Genomic DNA, 20,283 nt, shown 5'->3' on the forward strand with positions numbered 1-20,283 from the left:
TTTTCCCCTCCCTGGCCTTGCCAGTCTGACGCTACGGTCTGGGGTTTGGATTCTAAGCTTTGGACTTTGCGTGTCAATTCATCCGCTCTACTCCGTACTCCGTAACGAACGTTAGAATAGCCACAAGGGGTGGCCTGTAAAGAGCGAATTGGGGCTAATCCGAGCTGTACATAAACTCTACATCGAGCTTCAGCGGTCTACGGATAGCCTACCGTACTACGGAAAACGAACGGTACAAGTAGTAGGCCAGTGTCCCTAATTCAACCAATAACCCACATGCTAGCCAGCAAAAATGGATAGCGAAGGCTTGCTAGTTCATTCATCATCGCTACACGAAGATGACCACTGGTATTGCCTTGACCTACGCCTAGGCCTCTTCAAATCGACATAGAGCCGCATAATTACACCCCCGGCCTCTTTTCATTCAATGATTATTCCTGGTGCAGCCGCCACTGGCCCTGTGTTCCTGCTTAAAGACGTGATACATCAAGCTCACTTACATCCGGCGGAGCACTCATTCCCGTCACCGCGAGTCAGATTAAGTCACACTCCCGCGTGCCAAACAAAGCCAAGCGAGCGTCCGACCGAGTACAAAGGTAATCCCGTAATGAACAATGCAGCTTTTGAGTTCATTCCACTCCCCACTGGGAATTTTCGTCCCAGCCATCCTTGGAATAAAATCAAGCCGCTCCGCGATGCTGTAGCCTACTATACGCCCATCGCCAGTGCGTTCTGCGTCTCAGATGTATCGACTTCGAGGCGGGAGGCGATTCATCAAGTGCGATTCCACGAGAATAAAATTTGCCGAGGGGTTCCTAGGTGAAGGATTTCATCAAGGTTGACGGGAAGATCGTAAAGCTCACTTGGGCAGCATGGCAGCGAACTGACAAGTCCCAGCGGGAATCTAGAACATCAAAATCACAGAAGTCGACCTATAACACCAGGGCCGGTAGTGCGATGACGGTGGATCAATCGTGCGACTAGGCGATCGGGAGGTGTTGTGCACGGAGGGCCTACGGCCAGCGTGCTCCCCGATGCCCCGAAGCACATTTTTTTACACGCTGATTTGCTCCACCATCTGCCGTGCCCTATCGAACGTTATCCGGCAGAATAAGGTAGTTCAAACTGTAAACAAAGTATAGACTATCTTGGGATGAGGTGGTAGAGTCTATTCAAGCATGAATAATCGTTGGTAACTCCAGCCTCCAGGCCGTATCGGGTCCACGGACCATGAACTAATAGATCTCCGACTCCCAGGGAATCCACCCGTCATTTGGAGCATGCAGTAGTGAGACCCTAGCGGTGAAACCTTCTGTTAACGGAAGAACAATTCTTCGTAAAGCTTCAACGAGAATACCGCCGGCGGGTTGACAAGGTTCGTCTTGTCAGGCAGAACATATTGCGAATGCTCTTGGCGAAGGAGCGACAGCGTCCAGACTCCAGCGTCCGCCAGCCCTGATTAGATTCAACAAAGTGTCCGATGCAAAAGTATGGAGTACAGGTACGCTTACCGATCCAGGTTTGCCAATTGGGCACTAAGCCAGCTTCTCCACATACTACCGAGGTCTTCCAAGGAAACATAGGCGTTGTACCGTTCGCTTAGGACTTTCCCGAGTGTCCAAAGTGCAGTACCTATAGGTATCCGTCGCAAAGGGTAGCTATCGTTGCTTCCGGGTATGCTCCTCTGTATAAGGTCTTGATGAAGGCTCGAACAGTAGCTGGAACTCCTTGTAGCTCTTGTAAAAGCCCTTGTATGATTCTGTGTGATTCTCCCCCGGTATGCCTGATGTATGTTTCCCGCGAATTCTGTCTGTCTATCCCGAAAAAGCAGCCCAAGCCACATCCCGTCAGGGGTTGAGTGAAAGGCGGAAAGTGACGCGACAAGCCCCCTGAGAAACACCCCTCCCGGGATCCAGTAAATGTACTTGGTACCTAACGTGAGTGCTAGCTTGTTTAGTAGCTACGTGCCTTGCCATTGTCGGGAGCTGCCCCGGGCTATGCCTTTTTTCCATTCATTTCCTCGCCAATTCATTCCAAGTCGCTTACCTTCACACCGTGGGACATAACCTTCAAAGAACGAGAGAAGATCGACAACTTCATATTCAGAGATGGCTACACGGGCAAATCCGCCCAAGAAGGTCCGGCTCGCCTGTCGTCGTTGTCGCACAAGGCGAATAAAGGTGAGACTCTCTCATAATCCCCGACCCGCGTTGCGGCTCCAGTCAGATCAAATCCCGCGCTGGGGTTTGGTCTTACTAGCCTGGACAATGACTGGGACCATCGCCGCGTTACTCCGGCTCAAACTGTTCGGGTTGCTCATTCTCAACTTTTCAGTGCGACGGAGAAGTCCCTGCCTGCACGAATTGCGCAAAAGCCGGCGAAACTTGCCTAGATGTTGATAGTCAGAACTCGCGTTTGTTGGTTCCTCGCAAGTAAGTGTGAATGCCATAATTGCCATGGCCCCTACTGCGCCCTCGTTGGATCCATTCTGAGCGCTTCATACTGGAGTCCCATCTGCCCTGCAAGGTACTCAAAGACGGCTAGAGGAGTCCATGACTGATGATCCTTATCCACGTATAGCTTTGCGAGCGCGGCACGTGCTAGAATTCAATGGCTAGAGGAAATAATCAAACAGCGGCTACCTGACGTCGACATAGCAGGCGGTCCGCAAATAGACGCGTTTCCGGACCCGAAAGGATCGGGGGTCGTCGGAGGTGGAGACTACGATGAGGACAATATCTCGACATCGTCTCCCCGGTCCGGCCGCGGATGTAGTCAACCGGTGCCGGTGGGAGGGACTATAGTTCTGGGGTCGCAACGATCAGGCAGTCTCAAGCGTACCGCGGAGGCCGCGGGATCCAACGACCACGACGAAGAGTTCCCGGATCGTGCACACTCGGTCGCCAGGAATTTAGGGATGCTATCGCTCAACTCGGATTCAGATCAAAAGCACTATCTGGGATCGAGTTCCGGTGTTCTTTTCACAAATCTCATTGGGGCGTCTCCCTCAAGTGCGGGCTCAACACCGGTTGCTTTGATTGATGACGTCCAAGCCCAGGGACCAGCATCTGAATGGCACGACAGCACCATCCCAAGCAACGTCTCGCAAGAATATAATCGTGCCTTGCACGTGTGTCTACGGCAGGTTCGTATGCATCTCTTCTCTATGCAAAGGGGCTGCAGACTTCATTTTTGTTACGATAAAGCTGACGCTCGTCTACGCGCAGGAACTTCCAAGAAAAGAAGATGCCATCAAACTCGTACACACCTACATTCGTTGGATACATCCCGACTACCCAGTTTTAGAAGCGACATCTCTACTGAGTGCCATTGAGGCTCTTTATGCGACTTTTGAATGCTCGCTGGAAGAAGATCCCTTGCCAAATGGCTGGCCAAGTTCCGTTCAAGCGTTTAGGTGGAATGGATGGCAGGTCACCCCGAGCGATCAAGGTATGCAAGCGGTGCCTATGCCCGTTGTTGCTTTTACCCTCTTCATGGTGTTCAACATCGCAGCTATCATGAAGATCAGGTCGCGGATCTACGAGTTTCCTCCCGAAAGGTTCTACCGTGCCGCTCTACATTTCTCGAAGGATTGTTTCTCGCAGATATCTCTGTCGTCGATTCAAGCTTTGGTAACTCTGATTATACACAGCATGTTGACTCCTGCAGAGGTCAATCTTTTCACGCTCATCCATATTGCATTGGCGCATTGCGTGGAACTAGGGATTCATAGGGAACCACCTGCAGCCATCCAGCCAAGTAGTGAATTTGAGAATCAGCAAATTAAGAGGTTGACTTTCTTCACCATATACTCTTTGGACAGGCAAGTTTCGAGTAGTGCTTTATTTATATGATTTACTAATAATGATAGATCCATATCATCTATTCAAGGCCGGCCCCTTGGCTTCCGCGACGAAACATTCGATGTCATGATGCCTGAACCCCAATTATCACGCACAGGCAATACGAACAGCCTCAACACGATTCCATCCTCCTTCTCGGAGGCTGTCCTGAGATATGCACGACACCAGTTCGAACTTGATAGACTGATTTCCGACGTCAAACAACAACTTTACCATCTGCCCGGCGACTCCTCCTGGTTTCCAATGCCTCAAAACCCGACTGACCAACAAGGAAGAATCAAACAAGAGCTCGTGAATTGGTGGCGAGAGGTGTCCGAAGAATCTTTTGATTTCCCCGGTGTTGACAACCGACAGCGTCGCATCTGGAAGCTGAAGCTGAAGATCAAGTATCACACCACGATGGTTATGCTGTACCAGCCTTCACAGGTCATTCGAAACCCTCCTCCCGAGTCTCTCCAGATCTGCTTCAACAATGCTTCGTCCATTCTGCAGGACTACCAAATGTTGCACGATATGCAAGGTCTTCATCATGGATGGCGAACGGTCCAAAACATTTTCGCGGCCGGGGCGACGCTGATCTATTCTTTCTGGACGTGTCCCATCGTCCGTCAAAGCGCGTCCACAACCGACCTTTCCAAAAGTCTGCGCGCTTGTTCAGGTCTCTTGGCAGTTGGTGGGGAATGGTGGCCGTCTGTCAAAAGGGGACAGAGAAGTTTCGGGGCTATTGTCGACCTCACAGTCCGCAAACTTTACACCGGCAATATGCCATCAAAGAACCCCAGACTCTTCATGCCTCTCAGCGCGGAAGACGGAGAGACTGCGATTGAGAACTCAGAAGGAGCACCTGTCTATGACGCAACTGGGCAGCAGTCTGACCTTTCCCACATAGCGCTCAACGGCGCAGATGCACCCTGGCACCAGATGGCGGGAGCCTCGATGGAGCTACCGAATGCCCACGACCCGGTACATTGGCAGGGAGTCTATCCAGCCCCTCCATTCCATTCAACAACGAACGACTATGTTCCGGAAATTGAGACTTTTCTTGCCGATTTCGACAAGTCTGAGTTCAGCTGGAGCTTTCCTTTGACTAGCATTAGCGACCCCTACGATATAGCGAACTTCCCGAACCCGGGATATCGATGACGCAGGTAGGCACTCGTCAGCGCCGTCTTGGGATTTCCCGGGACTTGGAAGGATCTAGCTGCTTGAATGCGCTATCAATTGGGCCACGAGAGTGATCCATACGGATGGCTCCGGGGGTTGGGCTCGCATTTGGTGTTAGACGGAGTAATCCGTTTTTGGATCTTCCTCAGCTCCCGGACTACTCCGCGTATGCCCCAATTTCGGAGCTCTAAACGGAGCTACCCAGGCCTTTCGACTGTCCGGACTTGAAGCAGGAGCTGCTACGAATTGTTCATGGCATCGCAATGACCAGCACGGTTTGGTATCGCAGTACGACTGGAAGGAGAATGAAAAAGATGCCGTGCCCTTGGAAGGTCTCTGGACTAGCACTGAGGCATAGAAACCGCAGTCATGTCGTTAGCGCTGTTGAAGGCAACTAGGTCAAAAGGGAGCTCCTCATTCAAACAATCCTCTTACGCCGCATGGAGAAGACATTTTGCAACTCCAGCTGCATCTGTACAAGTTCCGTTAAGTCCTTTGGAGCCGGTAAGTCTTTTGCATAATTCCTGTCAAAACCAAAGCACTGAGTCTGACCGTGACCTAGTACAACCCATTGGATTATGGATCGCGACTACAAGCCCTTCATGACCTGCGAAAGTCCAATAAACGACCCCTGACTCTCTCCGAAAAGATCCTATACAGCCACCTAGTCCCCGGCAACGATGGGTGGTCGCTCGACGAAATACATCGAGGCAAGACAATATTGCGCCTGCGACCCGATCGAGTAGCATGTCACGATGCCACAGCAACAATGGCCTTGCTTCAGTTCATTAGCGCTGGTCTTCCACGCGTCAAAGTTCCGACATCCGTACACAGTGACCACCTGATCGTTGCCGAGAAAGGTGACAAGGAGGATCTCGCCCGTGCCGCTAGCGACCACGAAGAGGTGTACGCCTTTCTCGGCAGTGCGACGAAGAAATATGGAATCGGATACTGGAAGCCAGGAGCGGGAATCATACACACAACCATCTTCGAGAACTACGCATTTCCAGGCGGCCTGATGATTGGCACGGACTCGCACACACCGAATGCCGGAGGAATGGGCATGCTAGGCATCGGTGTCGGTGGAGCTGATGCTGTCGATGCAATGTCTGGTATGCCGTGGGAGCTCGTCTGTCCAAAGGTCTGCGGCGTGCGCCTGACCGGCAAACTCCAGGGATGGAGCTCGTCAAAGGACATAATCTGCAAGCTTGCGGGTATCCTCACTGTTTCTGGAGGTAAAGGCAAGGTCATTGAGTTCTTTGGTCCAGGCACCGAAACGCTGGGAGCTACGGCAATGGCAACCGTCTGCAACATGTCTGCCGAAATTGGGTCAACGTCTTGCGTGTTCCCTTACTCTGAAGCCATGTCACGATACCTGTCAGCCACGAATCGGAAGAATATCGCCAACTATGCCGATATTTTCAAACAGCCACTTCTTGTTGGAGACGAGGGCTGCGACCGCTATTACGACGAAATAATCGAGATAGACCTGTCTTCCCTTGAGCCTCACATTAATGGCCCCTTCACCCCAGATCTAGCACATCCACTATCTCAATTCAAACGACACGTCAGCGAGAGCTCATGGCCGTCAGACATCTCTTGCAGTCTAGTCGGTAGTTGCACCAATAGCTCGTACGAAGATCTAGAAAAGGTTCGCCATCTCGTCGTACAAGCCAAGGAAGCTGGGCTAGAGAAGACAAAGACTCGGTTCCTGGTCAGCCCAGGAAGTGAGCAAATCCGTGCTACGGCAGAGGAGGAAGGGATTCTCGATACGCTCAGACAAGCTGGAGCAGTTGTTCTGAGTAATTCCTGTGGCCCATGTGTCGGACAATGGGATCGGGAAGACGTCGATGTGAAGAACGCCGAGAGGAACTCGGTCATTTCCAGCTTCAACCGCAACTTCACAGGTCGCCATGACAGCAATCCGGCCACTCATTCTTTTGTCACATCACCTGAGCTTGCCGCAGCATTTGCCTTCGCTGGCAATCTCACGTTCAACCCCATGACTGATGACATCCCCATACCTGGTCCTCATGGTGCTCCCAAGAAGTTCCGTTTCACGCCCCCTCAAGCTGCAGAGCTCCCGATGGCCTTCTCTCCAGGCGCCAACCGTTTTCAACCTCCTGTACTATCGGACACAACAGACTTGAAAGTCAACATCCTCCCTTCCAGCGATAGACTCCAACTCCTTACACCATTTGACGGATGGCAAGTCGGCAAAGCGCGTGACATGAACATCCTGATCAAGGTGCGTGGAAAATGTACGACAGATCATATCTCGCCCGCTGGTCCTTGGTATAAGTACCGGGGCCATCTGGAGAATATCAGCAACAACATGCTCCTCGGAGCCACCAACGACTTCTTAGGCGACGCCAGCTCATTGAACATGGTTGGCAAAGCCATGGACCCGGTCGATGGCCAAATCAAACCCGTGCCTCAAGCTGCGAGAAGCATGAAGAGCGCTGGCATTAGGTGGTGCATCATCGGAGATGATAATTACGGCGAAGGAAGCTCGCGAGAACATGCTGCGCTGGAGCCGCGATATCTGGGTGGTGTTGCCGTCATTGCCAAGAGCTTTGCCAGAATTCACGAGACGAACTTGAAGAAGCAGGGCATGTTACCGCTTACGTTCAGTGATCCCGCAGACTACGGCAAAATACAGAAAGGGGACCAAATCACGCTTGCAGACGTCGAAGATGCTGATTTGCGGCCCGATAAACAGGTAACCATGGAGGTCGTCACCCTACAAGGTTCCAGGTGGACGACCAAGTTGAATCACAGTTTCGAAATCAACCAGATTGAATGGTTGCGGGCGGGGAGTGCGCTTAACCACATCAAGCGCGTTGCACTTCGTGGCGAAGCATGATGATACCTCGTCGGCGTTAGGCCCCGAGACCCTAGAGGGATCATATGATAAAATGCCAAATTCTGTTCTGCATAGCGTTCTTCCTGATATCATAAAAACAAAGTAACCTTTACATAGGCTCGGACGTGTGCTGTTGTCATCACTATGATAATTCTTGAACTCCTTACGGATGTCGTAGCCATGATAAGGTACTATTGAACGAGAGATTGTTGTGCGGAGTGTGTAAGTGGAGCAAATTATGAGGCGATGATGTCCCGCCTTAACATACCCTCAGCGTTATGGAACCCGTTATATGCGGCGAGATGTTGAAATGGAACGGGATGGATGTTCACGATTCATGTTGTCAAGCCAAACTCGCGAGACCGGTGGTCTATGGGGGACTTTTTCGCAACTTCATGATGGCGAATATCAATTTGCATTCTCAAGGAGTAGTCCGGGCAATGAAATTGGACTTCTCCATGTGAAGGACTGTTCCGCTAAGACACGGACTACTCCACTAGGCAAGGGAGTGAAGGGTTGAAATAGTTCCGAGATGACCTTTACCAGCCTTAGCAGTGGCTGGAATAACCCGAGACAGGTACGGAGAAGCCCACTATCGAACTCCTTGACTTCTCTATCTACACTGGCATGGCAGACACCTGAATCTTTCGATTCCGTGGCCACCTATTGGCTGGATGCTTGTATGAAGTAGAAGGATAGGCTGGGCGTGTAATCCTCATAGCTTCAGGTAGACCTTTGTACGGATACTCTACTAGCGGGTAAGAACCTGGGGTTAGATTGGGGGTATGCGGGGTAATTCTGGGGTTTCCGTCTTGTCGCTCGACAATCAGAACAGACTGACATTTGTGTCTCCCTTTGGTGTGTGTCTGAAAAGTAATGCTGATGTTCAGAAAGACATAACTTAAGACCCCTCGTCACCAAGCACCATGCCGCGTTATTTCTACTAGCATGCCTTCTCTTTTTCTTGCAGTAAGAGATATTGGATAAATGTTTCATCTGCAAGAATTCTGATTGATCGTTTTAGCCTTCCCTTTCCTATTCACAAGCTTCAATACCAACAACAATGGCTGTTGATAAATCCAGGGAAAAGGGTGATACAATGCAAGCCAGCTCTGATCATATCGACGATTTACAAGCCTTTCAAGAGCAAGATATTTCCCTTGATAAAGATGTCACTGATGTCAACTTCAGCATGGCCGAAGAGGAATTCATTGCTCACGAGAAAAGTTTGGTGAGGAAACTCGACTACACACTCGTCCCTATGGTCAGTCGTCCGAAAACAGCAGCTCGAGATCCAGTACAATGGTTAACAGCTTCTAGGTTTGGCTCTTGTATCTTTTCAACTATCTTGATCGAAACAACATTGCGTAAGATTCTTATAACCTTCAACTCGTGCAATATTGGTCAGTCTTTAATAGTAACTGGTCACAGTCAAGCCCGATTGAGCTCATTTGAGAAGGATCTCAATCTGACTGGAAATCAATTCAACGTTGCTGTTTCCATCCTGAACATAGGCTATATGTTGATGCAGCTTCCCAGGTAAGAGAGACGTGCTTGGAATTCTGCCCATCCACGCTGAAGTACTGACATTCATCAAGTAACATGCTCATAACTCGAACACGACCCGGCATATACATCCCTGCTTGTACATCATTGTGGTCTATCGTCTCAGCTGCCACGGCTGGAGCTGGCAATTACACCCACCTTCTTGTTATACGATTCTTTCTTGGCATCGCGGAAGCCCCGTTCTTCCCCGGAGCCATGTATCTTCTATCATGCTGGTATCCACGCAAAGAGCTAGCATTGCGCACTGCCGTCTTATACTCTGGCGTCCTCCTTGCCACGGCATTCTCTGGACTTATTGCTGCTGGCGTGCTCTCGAGCCTCGAGGGCGCAAGGGGCATCGCTGGTTGGCAGTGGCTGTTCATCATCGAAGGAGCTGGAAGTTTCACCGCAGCGCTTCTAGGTTTCGCGCTGCTTCCTGACTTCCCCGGACAGAGGTCGGGTGTTGCCAAGTGGTTGCTCACAGATGCTGAGCAAAGAGTCGCGGTTGAGCGTATTCGAAGAGATCGGGTTTCTTTGCCAGAGGCAGACTCGAGTGTCTGGAACGGGCTGAAACTTGCCATCAAAGACCCCCGTACTTGGGTATTCGTGAGTCACGCTGAAATTTGCAGAGAAAATATTACGCACAGAGATGCCGAACGGTACACTGACACAGCAGTAAAATAGGTGGTAATGCTGACCGCGAATCATTCAGCCTATGCCTTCAACAATTTCTTTCCCACGATCGTCAAGGGCTTTAAGCTTGGTAGCAACACCTTGACCCTCATTCTGACGGCGCCGCCGTACCTTCTTGCCACTGTCGTCGCATTCACGACTGCCTGGTCTTCCGATCGACGTAAAGAGCGCGGCTTCCACATCTCCGTGCCACAGGGCGTTGCATGCGTTGGGTTCATCATTTCGGTCTCCACGGTCAACATAGCCGCTCGTTATTTTTCTGCATTCCTTTACATCTGCGGGTGAGTTGAGCATATCCGGTGGCCAAGGAAGTAAACTTTAGCTGATACAATAATCCAGATGCTTTTCTTCCAATGCCATGGTCTTCTCGTGGGCTAGCTCCACGCTGAACCAAACTCCAGAGAAGAGGGCGTGTGCAACAGCCATCATCAACCTGCTCAGCCAATTAGGCAATATCTGGAGCCCCTACTTCTTTCCATCGAATGATGGGCCTCGATATGTTATGGCCAACTTGCTCATGATGGCATCGTCGGCCTTGAGTATTGTCACATGCGTGATCATGAAAATTATGCTTACCAGGGCCAACAAAAGCCTCAAGAGAGAAGGTAGAGACACAACACTGTACACATTGTAATTGATGATGGCATTTGGCAAAGATTCCGGTGAAATCCTGGAAACTGGATGAGAAAAATGGGAAAGACGAAAGATTCGCACCATTACTTTAATCTTCAAAGCAGCGCGGTAATGATGAAGTTGATGTTGAAATTTAGCATTAGTATATGGTCATAATTCTCATTTGCCATCAAAGAAATGCAGCATAACCAGTGCTCATCCAACTAACTCATCGATGGAGTGGTCATTGAGAGTCCAACTCGGTAAGTTTCAGCAAAGTTCTAATGAGAGCACGATCCCACGCTACCAACAGGGGGTAGGGAACCTTAAGGAGAGGTGAAGAACTTTAGCTCTGCACTGCCACAGATTTGGTGACTGCATCGGCAATGCCGAAAGAGGATGACCCGGTCTGCTATTTGATGGGATATAAGTAGATACGCAAGTAAGAAATATCAATATTTCTATGTCCAAGCACTGATTGTCGTTGTTGGTATCCCTATTACAGGGTAATTGGTTCGAACCGTGGGTTGACGAAGAGATCAATTGAACTATATGAATTTCTGCGTAGGTGTAAAAAGGAGGTTCCAACCGTAGGTTGGGCAGGCCGCGATAATCGTAAGTAGGGGCCGTAATTGGCCCCTGCGCGGGCTGCCGTACGCCGAGGTCGAATTGGACTTCCAATCCGATAGTCGTGATCTTGACGGTTATTGCCTTATCATAGGTTGAGAGACCATCTTACTATTGGAGCTACGTTTGGAGCACGATACCTCCAGCTCGGCATGACTGTATGAGTATGTCTCCCTTGAAACAATTAGACTAAAGAACACGCACCTTATACTCCTCACAGCTAAAGACGATGATCTATGATAAATCTCAGGAGTGAGATATAGCCGAATTGGCGAAGCTAGGGCCGACAGATGCGTGATGTACCTCGGGGACACTTTACTCGAAGTCCGTGTGACATCCGTTTAAACCTTAATAATGCTTCAACCACTCATGTAGATTCATGTCAAATTGGCTCATCTCCTCTTTTCGATCCCAATTCGTAGTCTCCCATATTCCTTCCAAAAAACCACGTCATCATGGGAGGAGAAAAGAAGCCATTCGAAATCGCCATCATTGGGGGAGGCATAGCTGGAATAATCCTCGCCATTTCGCTCGCTAAACGCAACGTACCCTGCATCATCTACGAGAAGGCCCATGCCTATACCGAGCTTGGAGTCGGCTTGGGAGTTTCGCCAAATGCTCTCAGGGCAATGATAACTTGTGATCCGGTGATTCTCGAGGCCCTCGAAAGCGTGGCCGAGCCTCCTTTCCGTTGGGAGGTGTTTGACGGTACGGATGAAGCAAACGAGGACACTGTTCTTTTCACACTTGGAAATTCTACTACAGGACTTAGGGGTTGTCACCGAGGCCAGTTCTTAACACACTTGCTCAAACATGTTCCTGATGACACGATACATTACAGTAAGGAACTGGAAAGCATTGAAGGGCCAGAAGAGGCGGGCAAACGACTTCGAATGATCTTCCGAGACGGATCAACCGCTGAGGCTGATGGAATAATCGGATGCGATGGGATCAAATCGCACACAAGAGGCATTGTCATAGGCCACGATCATGCGGCTACGAAGTGCACCTACACCTATAAGTACACCTACCGCGGTTTGATACCGATGAGTCAAGCTGTACAGATCTTGGGCCCAGACAGAGCAAGAACCTCCGGGCTGTGGGTAAGTTTCTTTCTTGATCACTCTCAAGACGGTCTATCGTGAAAATGTTACCTAACAATGGATTAGGTCTGCAACGATGCACACATAGTCACCTACCCGGTGGCTCATGGAAAAATGCTAAATTTGGTCGCTCACACCTCAACCACCGAGGAGTGGCCGAGCGAGACCCAATTCACACTTCCTACTACAGTAGATGACTGCATCAAAGATCTCAAAGCTTTCAGTCCGCGAATGCAGAAGGCGATACAGCTTTTGAAAGTTCTGGATAGGGTATGTCTGCGATGAACTCGCGCCCAGTCCTCATTTGTACCTTCAGATATCGAGTTAACGACCTATTTAGTGGGCTCTATTCGATCTAGGTGATGGCTCGGTCCCTACATTTGCGAAGGGCCGTATATGCCTTCTTGGAGACGCAGCACACGCATCCACCCCGCATCAAGGTGCTGGAGCGGGAATTTGCGTTGAAGACGCAGCAGTCATGGCATCGCTGTTGGCAGACCAAAAGGTTCGAGATAGTACAGCGATTGAGGCTGCGTTTGCTGCATTCGATGCCAGCCGTCGGGAAAGAGGTCAATGGCTTATTCGGGAGAGTCGAAGGGCTGGCGAACTGTACGATCTCCGGACGGAGCATGGGAAAGACTTTGATAAGCTACGTGAGGAAATCTTTTCGCAGGCAGACGAGTTGTGGAATTTTGACCTCGACAGAAACATCAGAGATGCGTTGGAGGACATGAGACGTCGTCTAGCTGCAGAATAGTGATGGTATTGGATTTATCGCATCGCCTCTATTGAGGTCGTTTTGTGTCTATTCACGGGTGCTTAAGAACTGGAAGCCTTTTGACAGTGGACTAGAGGTTTAAAACTGGCAGTGACAAGAGCAAATGCACAATTTAATTGAAGGAGTTATCAACAAACAATATGCTCAGGCTCCGCGCATTGTCCAAGCAGCGGAGCCACTTGATATTGTGTTCCAATAATATGATGTCAGATGGGGCTTCCAGTGTTACGTAAATGTGGGCATTTAAAATTCTTCGCCCAGATCTGGCGATAAGCGTAAATACACTCCAGCACTCCGATGGTTATTTGTGAACAACGTCAACTTTTTGGGACTGTAGTGTCACCTACAAATCAACCCCCGGCTTTTAACGAGATTCTACCTTCCAAAAGAGAAATTATGCCCGCAGATTTCGACAAGCAAAGTTACTGGGGCGAGCGCTTCGCATCCGAGACCAATTTTGAGTGGTTAACCTCGTCTGCAACCTTCATGTCGATCGTGGACCCATGTCTCACCAATCTGGACGACTCGGCTCGCATCTTGCAGCTAGGTTTCGGAACGAGCGACCTGCAGAACCATATCCGGGCAAGAGGTTTTCAAAACATCACCAACGTTGACTTCGAGCCTCGAGCCATTGATCGCGGCCGTATGCTAGAAAAGCAAGTATTTGGTGACGTGAAAATGCGCTACCTCGTTGCAGATGCCACGCAGCTCCAGCTCGAAGAGATGTACGATCTGATCATCGACAAAAGCACTGTGGACGCAATTTCCTGTGGAGGCGAAGAACTGGTATTAAGAATGGCAAAAGGAGTGAGACGACACTTGACCGACAGGGGCTTCTGGATCTCGTTGAGTTATTCCTCCGGCCGCTTCGACGTTGAAAACCTACCTTTCGATGTTGAGGTTTTTGCGAAGATCCCTACGCCTAGGCTAAAGCCTACCGACCCCGATATCTACCATTGGTGTTATTTGCTAACGCCAAAGGCTTTGTAACGACGGCCAGTCATACCCGTACGGTCCGTCGCAATTGAGGAGCATCGGAGACAGGGTCTATCACTTCTCAGCAACCATGAGAGACCCAAACAAGGTTATGGTGAAGGCTCAAAAAAAGGGAGTTAAGAAGAACGGAGTAATTCAATGTCTATGTTTAATCATCTATTTCTATCATGAATCGTCATGTCTCCATGCCAGTGCGCTCTATGCCAATGGTTTACCCGGCTTGAAAGCAGGGTGAAACGGGTAGTCTATGTAACCCTGCGGGATGGACGGCGTGTAGAAAGTGTCGCGGTCGTACTTGTTCAGTGGAAGGCTGTGCTTGATGCGGAATGGCAAATCCGGGTTTGCCAAGAAATGACGGCCGAAGACAACAGCGACATCCCACTTGGCATACTCCTCGTCGACAGCCTTCTGAGCCAGCTCGGGTGAGAATCCGCCTGCGACAAAAACGGGCGAAACGTTATCCCAAATCTCCAAGAGGTACTCGATACCCTCGATCTTCTCGACATCTTCCCAGTTGTTGACTCGAGACTCGATGATGTGCAGATAGGCAAGCTTGAGCTCCTTCAACTTCTGCGCGAGGTAAGAGAATTGAGGCACGGGATCCTGCATTCTCATCGCCTGAAACGTGCTGTACGGGCTGATACGGAATCCAACTTTATCGCTGCCAATCGCGTCGGCCAGCGCGGCTGCGACATCAACGGGAAATTTAGCCCGATTCTCGACGCTGCCACCCCACTGATCGGTGCGCTGATTGCAGGTATCTTGTAGAAATTGGTCAACGAGGTAGCCATTCGCGCCGTGGATCTCGACGCCGTCGAAACCAGCTGCGATCGCGTTCTTGCCAGCCTGCGCAAAGTCCTTGACAGCGGAAGCAATTTCTTCGGCTGTCATCTCGCGGGGCACCGGAGACTCAGGGCTAATGGGGATAGCGCTGGAGCTGAGCAGCGGATGGCCGCCCTCTTTCTCTAGAACAGGGACGACGGCGGCCCGGCCCGGTGCGATAAGTTGGGCGTAAATGATGCTACCTTTCTCGTGTACAGCATCTGTGACCTTTTTCCAACCGGCGATCTGGCGCTCGTTCCAGATGCCCGGGGCGTTGGGAAAGCCACCATGCTCCGGGGAGATGAGCACGGCCTCGGCGATAATGAGTGTACCGGGAACGGCGGCGCGCTGGGTGTAGTACTCGAGGGCGATGTCAAGCGGGATGTGGTCTGCATCGAAGCGAAAACGGGTGAGGGGCGCCATCACCACGCGGTGAGATAACTGGGCCTGGCCGACCTTCAGCGGCTGGAAGAGCTTGGACGACATGATGTAGGCTGAGGGTTTATCCCAGGTAGTCTAGGGAGAGAGTTTGCTAGTATCAAATGAGACAGTAGAGTTGAGCGTGATTAAGATGGCCACCAAGTTGATCTTATCCAGATGCCGCTTTGAAGAGGGCGGTCTGCCCCATTTGCAAAAAAGCGAATGGTGTTGGAGACTTTGGAAAGAGAGGAGCCAATAGCGTGTCACGGTCGCTCGAAGATACTCCAAGGCCTGTTGGGGTCAAAACAGGGCCCGCCACGGATACAGAGTCCGAGAATTTGCTTAGAAATGCCCAGCAGTGGAACGTCCAGTCAACTCCACTTGGGCCGTGTCGCAAAGCAAGAGCAGCCGTGTTTTTCCGTTGCCTTAAGATTTCATAGCCTAAGAGTACCAAGACCAAACCTTTGTGTTACTTACATGATGATTGTCATCTCCCATTGTGTCACGTCAACTTACTCAACAACTCAACAGTACGACGCCACCGAACAATCTTCGTAATTTGCTTGTAATTATTCTAGACTGATCTATGAATGTTCTATTATTATGCTTGTCTACTTAAATCTTGAGACCCTGACGCCGATGTCATCAATGGACATGCTTGTTGATATACTCCAACACATATTTCGCAACTGTTTCCCACCCGTCTTGAAAGATAAGGCCATGGCTCATCCCTCCGAACTCCTTGTATTTCACTGGCGCACGTCCTTTATATGCCTTGAACTCCTTCCTGACCGTTCTTGCTGTCACAATATGATCTTTCGAGGCTCCTATGAGTAACAAAGGAGCTCTATCCGGTTTGTCAAACTGGACGTAGTGAGGCGCGGCTTCTCCAGCTGTCACGTTGGTTGCTAGTTGCCATAAGACCCGAGAATCTGCAGGTATGCAATACCGCTCCCACAATTTCTTGCTCTCCTCAGCGGTAACGAGGTTGCCGAAGCAGTAGTGGAAGTGACTCTCGGAGATCGGTACTGTCGCATCCGAATGCAGCGGATGAGTGAAGATGGGCATCGCCGTCCTTATTGTGCTTGGCGAAATGTAGATGATCCCCGCCGGTTGCGCAGGACACACAGCGATTCCGAGTGCGCCAAGTCCTCGCGATAATAGTATTTGGGCGAACAGGCCGCCGAAAGAATGGCCAATGATGATTGGGGGTTCTGCAAGCTTCTTGATATATGTCTCGTAATGGTCTACAATGTCTTCGATTCGATGAAGGGATATCGGCTTCGGGTCCGCACAGATCTCTTCATGCGTTCGGCCGTCCACTCCCGGCCAACCCGGGGCGTGGACCTCGAATCCTTCCTTCTGGAAATATGGTATCCAATACTCCCATGAAAGAGGTGTCATCCACAAGCCGTGGATGAGCACGATGGGAGGCTTAAAAAAATCCATAAAAACTTGGCTGAATTGCCAAGAAGCGTGTCTTTGAAATTTACATTGGGTCCATTCAGGGAGGTTGCTGGGAGTTTTATTGGTGATGCGCTTTGTGGCTGGCGTTGGTACATGACGTCAAGACTGTTGCGCAACGCGTCGTTGACAAAAGCCACGCTTTTGACGGCATGCCAAGCGCCCGCCCGTTATCCGAGGGTTCGGCGCAAACGGCTGCCTTCAAAAGTCCCTTAGTCGAAGTTTCCCGATCATCCAAACTATCTCGATCTGTTGGTTGTGTCTCTGATGTATTTCACGCTGAGCTGACGGGGCCGGAGCATTTGCAATCGAGGATTCGCTGACCCAGCCCAATCTACTCTTCAGCCACCAAACCGAACTTCGAATTCTTCCATTAACTGTGACTCTGTGGGAAGTTGTACGCATCCAAAGTGCAGATCTTGCAATCGGGCACCAATAAATATTCAAAAATAGCGACCGGCAATTTCCTCGTCAGCACTTTTACTCGTTACTGTACCGAAAGTGAGGCTTGGCCCTTGAGTTTCCTGTCATGCCGTCCGAACCAGTGCTGTCACATGAATTTGGGCACTAATAACACCAACGCATGGCAGTGGCTCGTATCGGGAGGTTTCCAACTTTATCGCTTTTCTCGGAAATAACACACGCTCCGACGACCCTTCGCAGCCAGTAACTCACATCACACAGTGACTATTGTAGCTCCGGCCGATGGTAGAATCAAGGCGAATCAAAACTCAAGGCGACTTACACCAGTCAATTTCGTAATGCCGGGCTACGGGCAGTCGGCAATCAATTACCGGCCTCAACCAGGCGTACATCTGGCTGCCCTGCTTGTAGACTGCATGTAATATCTTCAAGGGCCCCAATTGTGAGTAATCCAGAACCACAGTCACCTTTAACCATATACACAAGTGACTACCTTAGGGACTATTGGCTACCTCTAGGGCGAATGCTGTCTGAAAGGATTCTCAATCATTTAGCCCACGGTCTCTTCATGCAAATAAGTGGGCGTATGGCAGCGCAGCCACGGCAGCGGTGGGCACGAGAGTTAATAATATGTTGATTTCAAATCAACCTCGTGGAGTAAAACCTCCAACTCGGATTAATTCTCGTTGGAGTCAGAATAGTATGTGCCTGATGTTGAAGTATGTGCCTTATAGATGTATGAGCCTGACTGGAAGTATGAGCCTGAATTGAAGTTTACGATGTTTGGCCCCACATGCATTCCCGGGCCACGGACTGTTGTTCCTCTACCCGTTGTCAATCGCATTTCTTTTAGAGCGATCTTGACTGGTGTGACCTCTTAGGACTGATGAAAAGTGATCATAGAAAATTGGTCTATGAGCCACTACGAAGGGAATTGACAGTGACGAGGACACAGAGGCTTTCGTGCAATATTGCTTGCTATTTCTTTTTTCCATTTTCTTACCGTTACCATCCAAAGACAGGTCATCCCAGTGCGTTCCGTTTCGAGCATCAATGGGTCATCAAAAAGTAATCACAGAATCTCTCAGGCTTTTAGATACTTTGATCGCAAGCAGTGCTAAATTCTGTTAACGCCATGTCTTTGGTTCGAAGACATTATTGTAATTCAACGGAAAGTGCTTGTCGGTCGTAATCCCAACCCACTCTTTTCATATGCCATATCAATCATCTTCATCTGCTTGATCGAGTCTTCCTCAGTGATCCAGTAATGTGTCTCGCGGCCCTTGACCCGGTTGACAAACGCCTCGAGCTGATACCGGAATGACGACCACCAGTACTCGCCCAGACCCGGAAGCCCGTCCTCGGCATCTTGAAACGTGTACGCTGTGTGCGAACTCGATTCTACCCACTTCTTGACTGTTTGACCGTTGACAACGTTGCGAATCTCACACGAGTCTTCAACATCAATCCGATGCCAGGCGACCGCGTGCATGAACCCATGGAGAGTGACTAACCGCGTGCGCGTCATCTCCTGAGTGTCCGGCAAGTTCTTGTCGGGAACCACAACCTTCCTATGTGTAACTCTGGCTTCAGAGGGCTTCCAGAGAGCAGGGCCCTTCACAGTGGTCGTGGCATAGCCAGTCCCGTTGGGAAATTGAAACCTGGCCTTGAAAGTGTAGTCGCACTGTTTGCAGTCGCCATCGTCAAAGACTGCAGTATCGCATTCGAGACACTCTTCAGGCTCTTGGCCAAAGATCATGCGCATGACTCCAAAGTTGTACGTTCCGAGTGCCATGATACTGCCGCCTCCGAGATGGTATTTGTGGTTTAGGTTGTCCGCCGCAGTGAACCAGGCGGGTGCCATGCTGTCTGTGTGAACGTGAATGACGTCGGCAGGAGTGACAAAAGTCATGAATTTGTGCAGTGCGGGATGGAATTTGTTGTGCATAGCTTCCAGCAAGACCCTCGGGCTTGGGTGTGCTGACGACAGTTCTGGCATATTGAAAAGGATATCGGCCTCAATCGCGTTATCAACCGACGGCTTTTCGACCAAAACATGTTTTCCAGCTCGTATTGCTCGTGAAGACCACTCATAATGCAAGGCGTTTGGCAAGGGCACAAAAATGGCGTCGATATTTGGGTCATCGAGGATTTCTTCAAGAGTGGTTAGAGTCACTTGGCTCATAGGATATCGACATCGAGTGTCTGGAACTCGATATACCTTGATAAGTGTCCCTGACCTCGGGGATACCATGCTTCTTAGCAAATTCCTCAGCGCGAGAACGATCTCTGGCAGCAATGGCCTGTACGATGACTTCTGGGTGTGACAAAGCCGGTGTAATCAATGCCATAGACCTTGTAAATTTCAGATTATTACGAAATGTTCTTTGACATCGGGCTACCGATTATACTCACACGATTTTGGCAGCACCCAGAACTCCAACTTTCATTGCACCGTCTGTCTTCTTTACTACAGGCGGGTTGAATGCCTTGTAAACACGGATTGGAAGTAGTGCCATCTCAGCGACTCCGGTGATAGCTTCCAGTCATGAGCCCGAAGGATGATGAACGTACGAATGGTTGAGAACATATAGGCCGAGTCAACGAAAGAAATTGAACCAACTCACGTACTTAGTTACTTATGATCATTGAACCAATTTTATTTTTCTGCCTGGAGCCCAAGATTCGCCGCCAACTTCCGGGTGAGGACGGATGTATTCTTTAGCGCTGTCGGCAATGCACAGCCCCAAGGTCACATCGTTGGAGCACTCCTACATACAGTCAGCAGCATTGGGAACGAGGAGCGATCGGCAGATTGTCCCACATCATCTCCAAAAAAGAAGTTCAAAATGTGAGGGCTCCGCTCGATCTTCTCGAGTCTGGTTCCCGGCGTAGCTCTGACTGCAG

General features: G+C 50.1%; 7 protein-coding genes across 7 annotated transcripts; 4 read left to right on the top strand and 3 right to left on the bottom strand.

Annotated features, from left to right (window-relative positions):
- Positions 1-2,077: 2,077 nt before the first annotated feature.
- Positions 2,078-7,893, top strand: CTAM01_06414 (aconitate hydratase 1; the record flags this gene model as incomplete). Its single annotated transcript, XM_060522441.1, has 6 exons — positions 2,078-2,180; positions 2,393-2,432; positions 2,581-3,145; positions 3,228-3,567; positions 3,961-4,826; positions 5,590-7,893. Coding segments are annotated over 6 exons (4,218 nt in total), but the record flags the coding sequence as incomplete, so codon positions are not given.
- A 1,063-nt stretch (positions 7,894-8,956) lies between these two features.
- On the top strand, positions 8,957-10,765 carry CTAM01_06415 (uncharacterized protein; the record flags this gene model as incomplete). The annotated part of the gene is made up of 6 exons (XM_060522442.1): positions 8,957-9,157; positions 9,214-9,260; positions 9,325-9,432; positions 9,492-10,044; positions 10,123-10,412; positions 10,471-10,765. The coding sequence occupies 6 exons, from the start codon at positions 8,957-8,959 to the stop codon at positions 10,763-10,765; spliced, it is 1,494 nt and encodes a 497-aa protein (XP_060382701.1).
- Positions 10,766-11,825: 1,060 nt separating this feature from the next.
- CTAM01_06416 (uncharacterized protein) lies at positions 11,826-13,230 on the top strand (the record flags this gene model as incomplete). The annotated part of the gene is made up of 3 exons (XM_060522443.1): positions 11,826-12,473; positions 12,540-12,743; positions 12,814-13,230. 3 exons carry the CDS (start codon positions 11,826-11,828, stop codon positions 13,228-13,230), a joined length of 1,269 nt encoding a protein of 422 aa, XP_060382702.1.
- A 417-nt stretch (positions 13,231-13,647) lies between these two features.
- Positions 13,648-14,241, top strand: CTAM01_06417 (uncharacterized protein; the record flags this gene model as incomplete). Its single annotated transcript, XM_060522444.1, has 1 exon — positions 13,648-14,241. The coding sequence occupies one exon, from the start codon at positions 13,648-13,650 to the stop codon at positions 14,239-14,241; it is 594 nt and encodes a 197-aa protein (XP_060382703.1).
- Positions 14,242-14,445: 204 nt separating this feature from the next.
- CTAM01_06418 (NADH:flavin oxidoreductase/NADH oxidase) lies at positions 14,446-15,555 on the bottom strand (the record flags this gene model as incomplete). The annotated part of the gene is made up of 1 exon (XM_060522445.1): positions 14,446-15,555. One exon carries the CDS (start codon positions 15,553-15,555, stop codon positions 14,446-14,448), a length of 1,110 nt encoding a protein of 369 aa, XP_060382704.1.
- Positions 15,556-16,134: 579 nt separating this feature from the next.
- On the bottom strand, positions 16,135-16,893 carry CTAM01_06419 (arylesterase; the record flags this gene model as incomplete). The annotated part of the gene is made up of 2 exons (XM_060522446.1): positions 16,135-16,536; positions 16,651-16,893. 2 exons carry the CDS (start codon positions 16,891-16,893, stop codon positions 16,135-16,137), a joined length of 645 nt encoding a protein of 214 aa, XP_060382705.1.
- A 1,648-nt stretch (positions 16,894-18,541) lies between these two features.
- Positions 18,542-19,895, bottom strand: CTAM01_06420 (uncharacterized protein; the record flags this gene model as incomplete). Its single annotated transcript, XM_060522447.1, has 3 exons — positions 18,542-19,530; positions 19,598-19,731; positions 19,792-19,895. 3 exons carry the CDS (start codon positions 19,893-19,895, stop codon positions 18,542-18,544), a joined length of 1,227 nt encoding a protein of 408 aa, XP_060382706.1.
- Between the last annotated feature and the right edge of the window lie 388 nt (positions 19,896-20,283).

Source organism: Colletotrichum tamarilloi, assembly GCF_030869305.1.
Source record: "Colletotrichum tamarilloi strain Tom-12 chromosome Unknown Scaffold_18.1, whole genome shotgun sequence".
Classification (NCBI taxonomy): Eukaryota; Fungi; Ascomycota; class Sordariomycetes; order Glomerellales; family Glomerellaceae; genus Colletotrichum; species Colletotrichum tamarilloi.